We start from the raw sequence: 15,139 nt of genomic DNA, 5'->3' as shown, positions 1-15,139 counted from the left end.
CGAATTTCTTTCTTTTTAGTTTTTTGGGCTGAACTTACTGTTATGATCTGCAACATGTACTAAGGAAATATAGGGGAAAGCTGTCCCTACAGTAAGATTAAGCTGAATCCCTACGATGTAGCGGGCTGCCTGTTCCTAGCGAACAGACCCGCCTTAGTTCTCGGTTAGTCTGAACGAAGACCTATAGCATAAGGGGAGGGGTCCCTAAAACAACTAAGGACTGGAACAAAAATGGGACACCTCCTAAACAGAGAAGTTGTTGCAGAACACAAAAAGACAAACTGACAAAAAGGTACTAGAGGTCCCAGAAGGACCAAGAGAACTGACAGAGATAGTCACTGAAGCACCTGCCTAGAGAAACAGTCAACAACACTGAAGTCCAGCACAGCCAGAAGGGCGGAGCTGGAATAAAAAGGCAGGTGGTCACGTGACCGCAAAACACAAGATGGAAAAAAACAAACAGGAGGGTTCTAACATCCTTGGCCTATCCCCTGCCAGCAGTGGATATATTAAGCAGCACCTCCCTTCACACCTTCCTGAGCTTAGATCCTAGCTCCAGTTCATCACTAGTTACCTGCCGAGATGCATTTTTTATTTTCACTTCCCTGTTACTGACCTGGCTTGTTTAATCATTTAGTCTGATCTCTCCACTCCTGACCCTGGCTTCATATTCTGAACCTGTGCTGCCCACCCCGTTCTCAAACTGTCTGGCCAAGTCTCAGTTTTTGCCCTCTGTGCCTCGCATTTGTGCCTTTGACCAGTAGGTCAGATGCTACAGGACTGGGAACTGCCCTGGAGTGGTACCTGGTGACTAACTTAATGGCCCAAGCCTATCCTCACCATCAGAGGCTCTAGTGAAGGCCAGGGAGCCACTTAGTTATGCCCCTCCGTGGTAAGCCCAGCAAATGGTGGAGTGAGTCCCCACCCACTGTAGTCACATGCAGGGTGTCAATCACAGCCAGTGAGGCTTGATTAGAAGATCCAAAGCAGTACTAGTCCAGGGGAAGAGACGCCCCACTGAACTAGTTTGGTCTCATTTACATACATGACACTGCAGGACAAAACATTATTATTATAGCGTCATTTATTCCATGATGCTTTACATTCTTCAAAGATTACAGCGCTGACAAGTTACATCAAACGCCTTATTAGAATAAAGAAATCTTTATGCCCAATGCTATTGTAGTGGTTGGGTACAGTCAGGGGCACTGACAAGTTTAGACATAAGAGCGAAGCCAGCTCACCCAACACAAGACTGCTATAGTCTTCAGCATGGAGGAATCCACTCCCCTCAACATGGCAACAGGTAGATCGAAGTAAGAAAGTCCTCCAGCCGTAGGTTACATGAAAAATAAGAGTTCATACCAGCAAAGTTAAAAAGGTGACATCCTCTGATACATCCAAAGTATAATTGATGAATTCCTACGCATTGCAGACTGAAACCCAGTTCTTATTCATGGATCCATGAATAAGGACTGAGTCGCAATCTGAAAATGGCCAGCTGGGTGTTACTTTTCCCCTTGTGAAAAGGGGTGTGTCCCTGATGCAATAAAACAAGACTGATTGGACAGTATCGGACAGGGAAGGGAAATACCCCCATCTAGTAACACACAGCTACAATTGACTCTTAAATTTCCAATAGAAATAACAGAGGAATGGCATATGCTATAGGTAGAGATTAGGGGATGAGCAGACCCGAACTTTAAAGTTCTGCGTTCGTATCGGACAGTTAGTGTCTGGTGCTAAACGCCGAACACGGACTTTTCCTGGAAGTCCGTTACAATGTTCAGAGTTCCGGGGGAAGTCCATTGCAGGGAGAGATAGGAGAGAGAGAAAATTTTTTCAATGGGGTTCAGGTTCTGGTTCAAGTTTGGGTACAGTTCTGGCTCCCGAACCGAACTTTGGAATGTAGTTTGGGTTGGGTACCAGAACCCCAATTTCCACGAGTCTGCTCATCCCTAGTAGAGATGAATGAATTAATTTGATGCAAATCAATTTTAATTTCAAGTTTTTAGCAATTTGCTGAACATGTCAGAGCTCACAGCCTTCTAACAGAGATAGGAAGAAAAAGTCAACACACTAACAAAACTATACAGATAGTGTGTGACAGCACAGTAGTGAAAAAGATTAGTGTGTGATGAACAGGCTGCTGGTTACCCTTTACCTATAGCCATGTATGATGAGGTCACTTTCACAGTTCTAAGGCTGCATTATGTGAAAGAGCTTGAAAAGGACTGGATACAGTCCTATGAGATTACAGATAGTCATATACTGTACGTGTTTTCAGGGCTAGGTGAGGATTACAAGTATTTTTGTTTATCCAAAAATTGAATTTCCTGGGAAAATTCATCAAAGTTGATAAATTTGAATTAAAAAAAAATCTTGATAAAGGGAATATAATAATTTGCTATTATTATTATTATTTATTATTATAGTGCCATTTATTCCATGTTGCTTTGCATGTGAAAAAGGGGGTATGCATAGCAAGCAACAAGTACAATAATTTGAACAAAAATAAGTCAGCGACTGGCACAGGAGAAAAGAGGACCCTGCCCACAAGGGTTCACAGTCTACAAGGGATGGGTGAGGATACAGTAAGAGACGGCAGAGCTAGTTGTGCGGCGGTATGGTGGAGTGAGAGTTACTGCAGGCTGTACGTTTGTCAGAAGAGGTCGGTCTTCAGGTTCCCTTTGACGGTTTCCACGGTAGGCGACAGTCTGATATGTTGGGGTAGAGAGTTCCAGAGTAGGGGGGGTGCATGGGAGAATTCTTGTATGCGATTGTGGGAAGAGGAGATAACCGGGGAGTAGGGAAGGAGATCTTGTGAGGATCGGAAGCCGCATGCAGGTAAGTACCGGGAAACTAGGTCACAGATATACGGATGTATCTGGAAGCATGTCAAAAGAAAGGCACATTAGTGCCCCTGTCACGTGATTGCAGGGCACCGATGGGTTATCATGACAGCCGGGGGTCTGCAGAAGATCCCCGTGCCAGTCATTGTAAACCAGCTATGAATGCCTGCCCGTGGCATTTCTCTTCCATGTGATGCCATTACTGACAGCATAAAATAGGAAGTGGTTTTCTATAAGTATTGTCCTTTAATAGTCAACTGTCTGCTGGACACCTGTTTAATGAATAATCACACTTACCGGTGATTGAATTCTTGTTAATTAGAATTTTTCAGATTAATTTTTAGCTTTGCGTCTAAGACTTTTATTAGGGTGTACTTATTTTTGCAACATTGTCTTGAATCAATTTGTTAATAAAATTACTTTTTTGGTGTGAAAAATAACACCAAAAATTGTTTGCAATTAATGGCCCACATTGTGGGAGTATTTTGTAGTATGGAATAAAAAATGTTGATTCTGAAAGCAAATTAAAGGTTTTATGACAAATTTGTTGGGGTGTACTCATTTATTCTGAGCACTGGAAGCATACATTTTGTTAACCAACTGTATAGGAAGGTACAGAAGACTACACTTTTCTATAGAGTATGAACGTAGCTACACTAACATGTATTTGCTTAGTCAATAACTAGAAGGCAGCACCCGAACAAGTAGCCACGTCAGTAATCTGTGGTGGATGGATGGAAGCCCTACAAGCCGCCTCCTTCCTGCCAGCATCTGTGGCTTTTCTTTTGATTAGCGATTCTGGTGAGACATCACATGTATGGCACGAAGCAATGATGACGTTGTGCTAATCAAAAGGGGAGCCGGGAATGCTGTTAGGTAGGAGGCAATGTGCCGGGTTCTTATCTATCTCTACCATTGGGCATATTGGGTCCTATAGACCTGTTCAGCATATGCATTGGGAACTGCTCTCAGCAGGGTGGCTGTATGTACACTCCACATGTGGGGAGAATATAGTTGTAAAGTGGTGTACCAACTTTTGTTTTTCTATTACGACCTAGTATTGGTCACATAAGCCAATGATTGACTGCAGTGATCCAGCATGGTCTCTGGTGGAAGAGGTGACAAACAAACTGATGACATGGCAGTATGAAGGAGTATAATGTTTTTTTTTTTTTTATTTTTAGATCCATGCTGGACATATACACCTTAGGCCGATTTCACACATCAGTGTTCCACTGTCCATACTTGGACCACGATACACAAACTGTCTGAGGGCCTCCTGACTCAAATTTGACTGCCTCATACCCACACTAGAAACTGTCAAGTCTGGGTCAGGTGACTATGGCTAGACCATCCATTGCAACCAAAGTATGGACTGTGAAACACGGAAGCATGACCGATTATGAAACTCACCAATACAAGTCTAATGATCCATGAAACTTTGAACAGCACTCAGATGCCATCTGTGTTCTGTCCATTTTTCACGGACTGTTTGATAGGAGGAGCTTGAGAAACCTCCATCAGTTATTTTTTCATCTGAGAGACACTGATGAAACTCTGATGACACTCTGATAAAAAAACATAATGATCCTCAGACTGTTGTTTGTGTATGGGAGAAATTACTGATAAACCCATATATTATATAGTATATATATGGGTTTATCAGTGATTTCTCCCATACGCAAACAATGGTCCAAGTTTTATTCTGTGTTTATACACCGTGTGCAGAATTATTAGGCAAATGAGTATTTTGATCACTTTGATACTTTTTATACATGTTGTCCTACTCCAAGCTGCATAGGCTTGAGAGCCAACTACCAATTAAGTAAATCTGGTGATGTGCATCTCTGTAATGAGGAGGTGTGTTGACTAATGACATCAACACCCTATATTAGGTGTGCTTAATTATTAGGCAACTTCCTTTCCTTTGGCAAAATGGGTCAGAAGAGAGATTTGACAGGCTCTGAAAAGTCCAAAATTGTGAGATGTCTTGCAGAGGGATGCAGCAGTCTTGAAATTTCCAAACTTTTGAAGCGTGATCACCGAACAATCAAGCATTTCATGGCAAATAGCCAACAGGGTCGCAAGAAGCGTGTTGGCCAAAAAAGGCGCAAAATGAATTGAGGAAAATCAAGCGTAAAGCTACCAAGATGCCATTCGCCACCAGTTTTACTATATTTCAGAGCTGCAGCGTTACTGGAGTATCAAAAAGCACAAGGTGTGCGATACTCAGGGACATGGCCAAGGTAAGGAAGGCTGAAAAACGACCACCTTTGAACAAGAAACATAAGATAAAAAGTCAAGAATGAGCCAAGAAATATCTGATTTTTCAAAGGTTTTATGGACTGATGAAATGAGAGTGACTCTTGATGGGCCAGATGGATGGGCTAGAGGCTGGATCAATAAAGGGCAGAGAGCTCCACTCCGACTCAGACGCCAGCAAGGTGGAGGTGGGGTACTGGTATGGGCTGGTATCATCAAAGATGAACTTGTGGGACCTTTTCGGGTTGAGGATGGAGTGAAGCTCAACTCCCAGACCTACTGCCAGTTTCTGGAAGACAACTTCTTCAAGCAGTGGTACAGGAAGAAGTCGGTATCGTTCAAGAAAAACATGATTTTCATGCAGGACAATGCTCCATCACATGCATCCAACTACTCCACAGCGTGGCTGGCCAGTAAAGGTCTAAAAGAAGAAAAAATAATGACAATGCCCCCTTGTTCACCTGATCTGAACCCCATAGGGAACCTGTGGTCCATCATAAAATGTGAGATCTACAGGGAGGGAAAACAGTACACCTCTTGGAACAGTGTCTGGGAGGCTGTGGTGGCTGCTGCATGCAATGTTGATCGAAAACAGATCAAGCAACTGACAGAATCTATGGATGGAAGGCTGCTGAGTGTCATCATAAAGAAAGGTGGCTATATTCATCACTAATTTTTTTGGTTTCTGTTTTTGCATGTCAGAAATGTTTATTTCTAAATTTTGTGCACTGATATTGGTTTACCTGGTGAAAATAAACAAGTGAGAATGGATTATATTTGGTTTTTATTAAGTTGCCTAATAATTCTGCACAGTAATAGTTACCTGCACAAACAGATATCCTCCTAAGATAGCCAAATCTAAAAAAAAACACTCCAACTTCCAAAAATATTAAGCTTGGATATTTATGAGTCTTTTGGGTTGATTGAGAACATAGTTGTTGATCAATAATAAAAATAATCCTCTAAAATACAACTTGCCTAATAATTCTGCACACAGTGTATATATATATATATATATATATATATATATATATATATATATATCCTTTAAATAAAGCTTTTTACATGTATATATTCTGGTTTTCTACGTTGCTAGTTTATGTGGTAGAGTTGATATAGACATGAGTGGATGTATGTCAATCACCTCCGGTCTGCTCCGATAGTTCAGAACTGATGTTTGCACAGCCGGTGACTTTGTAGCTTCACATGCACTTGCTTTACAATGTGAAGGGTAATTTCAAAGAGAGTAGATCTTAAAACTTCTGTCACTGATGTCTTAAGATACACAATTTTTTATACTCTTTACTTCATTCTTTGTCCAAAACATAAAGGGAATATGTGTGAAGGGCAGACGTGATACTGGGACTCTATTCATCTTGAACATGTCACTGCATCAAAATCTCTGATTGTATTATTGTCGCTGTGACTCGAATAGATTATACGACAGAGGATGTCCAATTTCGTTAAATTCTTTTTTTTGTCAGAATGGTTTATTGACCGTACTGTGATCACAAGTTGTCCTTCTGTCAGTACCATCAATGATCTGCTGGAGATGGTGGAAAATATGGCAAAACATGTTCATCATTCCCCCTTCAGTGCCCCCACTGGTGAAATTGGGAATTACAAATTCTCAAATAAAGGTTTTGTCAAAATATTTTTTTTTCATTATTTTTAAATTGCTATAAAAATAAAAGAAACCTTATACTTACTTACCTTTATAATCCCCTGATTCCATGTGTAGCCTTCTATGATCCTCCACTGATTGCTGTTCTCACACATGTGGTGATACGGCTTCAACAAGACTTGTGACCGATCACTGATTTAAACCTTTTAAAATCAATAAGTTGACGGTGTAATGCACCATCAGTATAGGGGTAGTCCTAAACTACAAATACTAAAAACTCTTTTTTTATCCAGTCTCCATTCTGTCTAATAGATGGGGGTCCTGAATGAGGAATATTCTGTTTTAACTCAAAAATGAACACAGGATAAGTGATCGACGGTAGTCCGACCACTAGGACCCTACCCAATCAGGAGAATGAAAGAAGGGTCATATGTCCCCTGTGTTAAAGGAACGGTACTGCACATGCCTGACCATTCTCCATTCAATTTCTATGGGAGCTTTGGTCACACATGCCCACTACCACTTCTTTCACATGGGACTTTGAGAAACAGTTCTCGGGATAGGTGGGAGTCCTAGTGGTCAGACTACCAGTGATAAACATACAAGTATATAGATGTTTTAACAATAAGTAAATATATCAATGGATACATAAACTAACATTGTTACGATATTTGTTTTAGTGACGTTGCTCGATTCTATGTCTGCGTTGGGAGACCTGGGATGGGTGGCATATCCACCAGAAGGGGTGAGTATTTGAGATTCTATAGTTTTGGTATACATTGTAGGGGTACAATTGTTATTCTTTAAACACAAATACATAAGGATGTAATATGCAAAGTCTACAATGAGTGCATTCTATCGTATAGGCACCATGACATTTTGGAGTGGAATGGAATAGTTATAATGGGATAAGATTAAGATTATAAAATCTAATTAGAATTGAAGAAATGTTATTATGTAGTTTATGTTAATAAAGCCTGGTAAGAGAAAAATAATTGTTTAATCGGGCATGCTTAAATACCATTTACATAAAATTTCCTTGTACAAAGGATTGTGACAGGCACTCAATTGCATCCAAAACCTAGTTAGTATTTTCAGACTTAATGAGATGATGCTAAATTTTAAAATCTCCTCTGTAATTTTAGTTTCTGGAGCAAAAACTGTGTCTTATGCATTAAATTGGAGGAAAATTAGGATTCTGATTTGTTACACTAGAACAAGTCTTGAAGATTCTACTAATCCTAAATCCATAATTTGGTAAAGTCTGTATTTCCGACTTCTCTAGAGTATTTTAATTTAAAGGGTTATTCACATCATTAAGGGTTATCACCTATCCATAGGAAAGGTGATAACTTGTTGATTGATGGCTGTCTGGGAATCCTGAGAATGGGACTCTGAAACGCCCCTTTCGAATGTGGTACAGATATCAGCTTTTTCGACAGTCCCACAGAAAATGAATAGTAGATGGCATGCTTGCACATTTCAGAACCCGTCTCTGAGATTGGAGGGTGTCTACAGGGTCAGATCCACACCAATCTGCAAGTTATCACCTTTTCTTTGGGTAACCCTTTGCGTTTTAAGATGGAACCAAATTTTACGTTGAATTTCATTGATTTTATCTATTTTTTCATACTTTATACATCCATTAGTCGACATCTTAAGTAAGCATATTCTCTAATTAGAAAACGGTTAGATGCTAGCTATGGAAAAAATTTTATTGGTGTTCCTTAAATGTTTTTCTGTTTGCCAACAGTGGGAAGAAATCAGTGTCATGGATGAAATAAACACCCCAATGAGAACCTATCAGGTTTGCAATGTCTTAGAGATCAACCAAAATAACTGGTTGAGAACTAGCTGGATCCCAAGAGGAGGTGCTCAACGTGTCTATATTGAAATCAAGTTTACCCTGCGAGATTGTAACAGCCTACCCGGAGTATCGGGCACCTGCAAAGAGACCTTTAACATGTATTACTATGAGTCGAACTTTAGCAACCTTCGACACATTCCCGAGAACCAGTTCATTAAAATAGACACTATTGCTGCAGATGAGAGTTTCACCCAAGTGGATGTTGGAGACAGAGTCATGAAGCTAAACACCGAGGTCAGAGACATAAGCAACTTATACAAGAAGGGCTTCTACTTAGCGTTCCAAGACGTTGGCGCATGTATTGCCCTGGTATCAGTCAGGGTCTTTTATAAAAAATGTCCAACTACAATCCGTAATCTGGCCCTGTTTCCAGACACGGTCACTGGAGGAGACTCAGCTTTGGTGGAGGTTAAAGGATCATGCGTAAATAACTCAGTGGAGTTTGATGCACCCAAGATGTACTGCAGCGCCGACGGGGGATGGCTGGTGCCTATTGGCCGATGTTTTTGTAAGCTGGGCTATGAAGAGAAGAAGAATGGATGTCAACGTGAGTAAAATGTCTATATTCTATTAGTCATATGCATAAATATATTGTTTAGAGTATGAGCATTTTGGTATTAACGTTGTCATTCCAACCATATTGGGCCATACAAGAAAAGATTTTCTATAAATACTTAGGGGGTTTTGCAAACAGAATAATTTTTGGTTTCTTCATACTTACTGTGTATTAAATTTATACTGACTGTATATATTAGTAGTGAATCGTTTTCTTTTTTCTTATGTTGCCTTTTTATAATGCTGTCTCAAAAATTACATTTTTGCTTTAAACTTTTCAATATTTTTCTTTTTACATATATTTTTATAGGTTAAGGATTACCTATAATGGTTCTGTTATTGTTTGTAAGATTCTTGATTATATCGTTGGTTGATACATGGACATCTACTCCCTGCAGTGTGTGTTTTTCTCATCTAGAAAGGTAGAGGGTTTAAAGGGGTGGTCCACTTTTGCAAACTTTTCTTATCCTTATTTAGATGTATGTATTTTTAGCTAAAAATAATTTTTGGAATTGAATTTAATTTTATAGCCTCTGTGTTGTGCTGCAGAATGAGTTAACTGAAAATCTATCAGTTAACTTATTCTCACACTGGAAGAATTTCTAACTTTTACCTGCCTTCTGAGCTCCTTTCAGACCACATCAAAGTTGAATGTGTAGGGAAATAAAAAGCTGTAAAAACCAAACAGTGAAAAATTGTTAATGAAACCCAATAATAAAAAAAAGATTTTTGTTTTAGCCAAAATGCATGCTTTAAGAAAAAAAAAGTCCCAGAGATGGACAGCCCTTTTAATTATAAATCTCTGGTTGACTTGTATGGGAGTCAAAGGTGTTGGCTCGGGATGAGCAGACTCGTGGATGTTCGGGTTCGTTGGATTCGGTCGAACTGTAGTCCAAAGTTCAATTCGGGTACTAGAACTTGACCCCAAACCTCAGAGAAGCCAATGGGGATCCAAACTTTGGTACTGTAAAATGGTCATAGTAAGAGATAGGGGGCTACAAAAGTCTCTCTTTCTATCATCCATACACTAAAACAGACTTTCGGGAGAAGTCCCTGTTCAGAGTTCTGTAGGTGTCTTGTGCGAACCCTGAACTTTACAGTTCAGGTTCGCTTTTCTCTAGTGTTGGTTCTTTTTACAAACAGCTTACAATGGTCTAAAACAAAAAAAAACAATAGTACTCACTAGTCCCCCATCTCTCCCAGGCCAACTCTTCCCAGGTCCCTGACCAACGTTTGTGAAGCTATGAAATCAGAGACTGGCAGTAGACCCTTTTATCCCATAACTTGGACTCAAAAGGCAAAAATGTTAACAACTACTGCATGAAACTTGCTTTGTTCTATCTTATATGAAAAGCATCCTGGCCTCTATTAAGCTCAGTACAGACTGTCCCCACTTTTGGGTGTGTATATTCAGAAGTTATGTGCTCAACAATGTACACAGTCTGTAAGAATGCTGAGGTATCCATCCACCATAGGCACTCAATGTAAAGAAACCTATTCAGCATGGTATTTGTTTCTTTGCAATTATCCTCTGCATCGGAAATTGCAGCCTGCATTAAACAAAGACTAGGCAGTCACATACTGGCCAGATGAAGACCACAAAAAACACACTTTCGACCTTCATCTGGTGAATGGTCCCCTATGACAACAATACAGTATATGTCGGGATAAGCTCCAAATATATACAGTAGGTTTAGTTCACAGATGCAGCGTGCACCTAGCCTAAAAGAGTGCACGATTGACCACCTTTCTATTCACATGGGGCTCTGAGGTTCTCAAAATCATGGGAGGTCCCAGTGGTCAGACCCCAAGCAATCGGAAAGTTATTCTATATGCTATACTTCCAGACTTGAAAACACCCCTTTAAACTAAGTGGTAAAATGAATGTTGTGCTATGATTAGATGCTATGGTCAACAAAGACAGTTTTTCTTTAGATAATGTTGATAAATTTGCCCCATTGTGTGAAACCCCCCTTAAGCTGGGGTAATAAGGCTTTTTCTTACCAAAACTCTATTTTTTGCCTCAATTCTGCTGTGAGTCAAATAGGTGCTGAAAATTATTATGTCAAAATTTAGGTACCGATAACCATTATTTCAGGTACGTCAATTACGAGGCCCCTGGGGCTTGCCTCTATGACATCTGATTGTCGCATTATTGGCACTTGTATGTTCAAGATGACCTAAGAAATCTAATTCTGATATATTAGCACACCATTTAAACAATTAGTCCCTGGCACATTATTATGAAATGTTCTCTGCATCGTACCCAGAGCAAAATCTTTCTCGTGAAAATGCACTAAAATCAGTAAATAATTGGATAAAATGAAGCCTAAAGTTAGCTGAGATACAGAGTGTAATTGATACCTGCCTGGAAAAGCACTTGGAACAATTGATTTATTTGATTTTAAACGTAGCTGTATTCCCCTATCCATTACCAGAGATTAAAATGTGCAATGAATGGAGGCCAGCCGTCCGTACTTTAGAGCTGTAGTTCAACTATGGAGCGCAGATCGGTCTTATCATGTGGAGAAAATGTGTATTTTAGAATTTATTGGACTTAAGAACTTCCCTGTTTGGATGTAATTTACCTGAGCATGTTTTAGTTCATGTTTTAAGAAAATTATGGGTTAGTACCAAATGTTTGTGGAGTGTGAAGAGCGCAAGTTGGAAGATATAATGATATAGTACACTGACACTTCATTTGAGGGTCTGGGCTAGTCCCTGCACACTATGGCCTGTGTGATGAAAATAATGGCATTGCTCTCTGTTGCTCAAATCAGCAGTAACGAGTCAGCAACAAAGCGCGTTGTCAGAATACCCGGCGTACAGAGACTAGTAACGCTACTTGGGGGGGCGGTGCTGTTCTCTGCACGCTGGGTATTCTGACAATGCACTATGTTGCCGGCTCGTTACTGCTCATCTGAGCTCGCGCAGGGACTAGTCCAGCCCCTGAAATGAGCATCACTGATAACCCTTTGTTTCAGGGAAAGGGCAGGGGCTGTGACACTGACCGCAGCATCTGCCCTCTGATGACACTTCATTTGAGCATCCCAGCATGCATTGGGAAAGGAAGTGGGAAAAAAAAGGAAAAGCAGTTACATAGTGTAGATAGGGAATGGTAGGGATGTTTAAATCAAGTAAATTAGAAAATTGTTTAGATTATGGCATTAAATAGATATGGATTTTTTTTTCTTGCAGACCATCAATCGGCAAAAAAGCAGACAAGAAAAAAAAGCCTATTGACTATACTGTAATGTGTCTAGATTTAAAAAATTGATCACAGACGGGCAACAAAAATGGACGTGTGAATGAAGCCTAACTCTTTAGGGCTATATAAAAATTGCAATTTATTCTCTAGTAAACACTGTTTCTCGTCACAAACCCAAAGTGTAAATAGGCATTGGGTGTTTCTCAATGGACCCTACTGGAAATATATACAGTATAGGTTTATATATAGGTTTATCCCAACAGCCTTTCATTTTCTCTTGTTCTAACAAAGGAACATACGAGAGGAAGGATTGTAAGGTGAACCTGTCTCCACACCTGACATATGTGTTTTAGTTAATACTTGTATTCACAAGGAAATAATGATTCAGGAGCATATTTTCTCATAACTCTTTGTTATCCTTTCGGAATATTTTCAATAAATTGACAACTGGGTGTTAACATTAGCTTGTCCAAGGGGTCTGGCTCTTCATTGCCTCCACCGATTGGACAGTATAAGACTGTGTAAGGGACGCACTCACAACTGTTAACACCTAGTTGGCATTTTATTAAAACATTTCAAGGAGGAATAACAGAGGAAAAGCACTGTGCACAGTTGTAAGAAAAGAAACTGCAGAATTTTTATAAAATGGGGAGGACAATTTTGCATTAATATAGATATCTCAGGAGAGCTTAAAGGGCCACTAAGACTTGCTACCATGAAAATAGGAAGACTTGTAGTCACATATGCCCCAGACCATTCGACTACTATTCACTCCCTGGAGAAAGTGAAGTCCAGGCCAGGTTAACTTAAAAGATGGTGAGACTTTTTACAAAAATTCCCTTTCCACGGGTCCTAAATTGCTAAAAATATAAAGGATGGGGGAAGTAATTCAGTTTTTTTTTAAAGGATATCCTGCCAAGCAAGCAAATAAGCACCAGGTACTCCTGCCCAAGGTGGACAAATATGTGGTTTTGTGACTCCGTACTAGAAATGGGCCCCTTTGTAATTTTTGCTATTGGGCCCTGAAATTTCTAAGAAGAACAAGAAGATACGTCACTCTGTAATGGTGGGTGCTCACATAGGATACCACTCCCTGTATAATGTAAAAGAGAATCCGGCACTTGTGAATGTGCAAAGAAGAAAACTTACTTTTATTGGAACTACAATCCAGTATTTGTAACGTTTCGGTCTACTCCTAAGACCTTCATCAGACGGATTGCTGTTTAGATGGTTGCGTAAATAATTGGACAGAAAATAGTGCTATATGAAAAGAGGTAGCAGCGCAAAGGATGTGCCCTACCACTGTCCACATATAGCTATTTTATGTCCACCTAAATAGCAATCCGTCTGAAAGTTTTAGGATTAGAAATGTGACATTTGATTATTTAGAGGGAGCATATCCATGCTTAGACTGGCCCACCGGAGAACAGGAGAATCCTCCAGTGGGCCCCTGTCTAAGAGTGAGCCACCACCCTCTTATATGAACAGTACTTGACACAATATGCTTGAATCACTATGTACAGACAAAGGCAGCATCTTATTCATTTATCTACTCGGTTCATCGTTATACAAAACTGTGATTAAGGATAAAGTCACATTTGCATGTAGCTGAATAGTGGGGCCCTGGAGCTAGTTACTGGTGGGCCCTTGGCACTCAGCATATGAATGTCCATGGAGTTCTATGGGGTTAAATATATGGTATAATAATATTTTGTATTTCCTTTAAATCTGAAAAAGGTGAAATGAAATCTTTTTATGTGGGCACAGTAATAAATAAAATAAAAAAAAGGCAATAAAATTCCTATGCCAGAAAATCCAGATGAATTCACACCTGCGAACATGGGGCATTTATCTGTCCTAGTATAAAAATCTTGAAATGCTTGGTTAAGAACCATCCATGTGTATATGGAAAAAATGAAGAGGTGGGTGTTTGTTCAGGGCTGACTGGTGACGTCCCTCTCTATCAGCTGCTAACACTGCAGCCGTCTCTGTCCCGATTCTGAACCATGAATAATTTACTGAGATTGCAAACCTAAGTTGAGTCCATAGAATTCCCCTAGGCATTCGCTACCTTCAAGCCTGAAGCAGTGACCTTACAGCTAAAAGCAGATGATATTAAACTTGCCTCGCTGCACTTAAACTGCAGGATTAAACACACTGTATGGTCTTAAGTAGAACAACGTGCTGGGAGCCACATGCGGTACTTTACATGGACAGATTAGATTTACCCTACTGTATACATTGGGAGCTCCCCAAAGGCTTCCTGAAAAACCCCCAACACAACGTGCAAGATTTTCAACAATCTTTGTTATATGGAAGTTCATTTCTGTAGGTTTTTCAGTCGCTCTCTGATACACTGGATAGTAATTGTAAGGTCACGTTCAGTATTTGGTCAGTATTTTACATCAATATTTGTAAGCCAAAACTAGTAGAGGTTTCCGAAAACCATATCATTTCATTTTCTGACTATCTCCTTTTTTATATATTAATAAAGTTTGTGATTTTTGAGGCACTGATTTTTTCTTTGTATTATTGCATGTAAGGCTACGTTCCCACGATGAGCTTTTGATGAGTTTTTGATGTTGCTGATTTTCTGCACCATTTCTGCACCCATTAAGTAAAATAGGTTACTCGCTTTCTTTTAAAATATGCAGCGTAAAAAAGTCATTGTGGGAATGTAGTCCATACGAGTGTCTGTATCTGGATTTAAGCTAACAGAAGGAAATGTAATGAAATAAAAAATGTACGGTACCTACAAAAATGGCAGCTAA

General features: G+C 39.8%; 1 protein-coding gene across 5 annotated transcripts in view; it reads left to right on the top strand.

Moving 5' to 3' along the window:
- The window catches only part of LOC141258951 (ephrin type-A receptor 3-like), a 349,962-nt gene that overhangs the window by 92,077 nt on the left and 242,746 nt on the right, over positions 1 to 15,139 (top strand). For all 5 annotated transcript variants that reach the window (XM_073674263.1, XM_073674264.1, XM_073674261.1 and 2 more), the window contains 2 exons: positions 7,419 to 7,483; positions 8,492 to 9,152. In XM_073674263.1, coding sequence (XP_073530364.1) covers positions 7,419 to 7,483; positions 8,492 to 9,152 — 726 coding nt within the window. The remainder of the gene's footprint in view (positions 1 to 7,418; positions 7,484 to 8,491; positions 9,153 to 15,139) is intronic.

This window comes from Phyllobates terribilis, unplaced genomic scaffold (assembly GCF_046119375.1).
Source record: "Phyllobates terribilis strain yellow unplaced genomic scaffold, ASM4611937v1 Scaffold_3__8_contigs__length_932513732, whole genome shotgun sequence".
In the NCBI taxonomy this organism is placed as follows: domain Eukaryota; kingdom Metazoa; phylum Chordata; class Amphibia; order Anura; family Dendrobatidae; genus Phyllobates; species Phyllobates terribilis.
The sequence above is the reverse complement of the archived record's forward strand: the minus strand, read 5'-3'. Positions and strand labels throughout refer to the sequence as shown.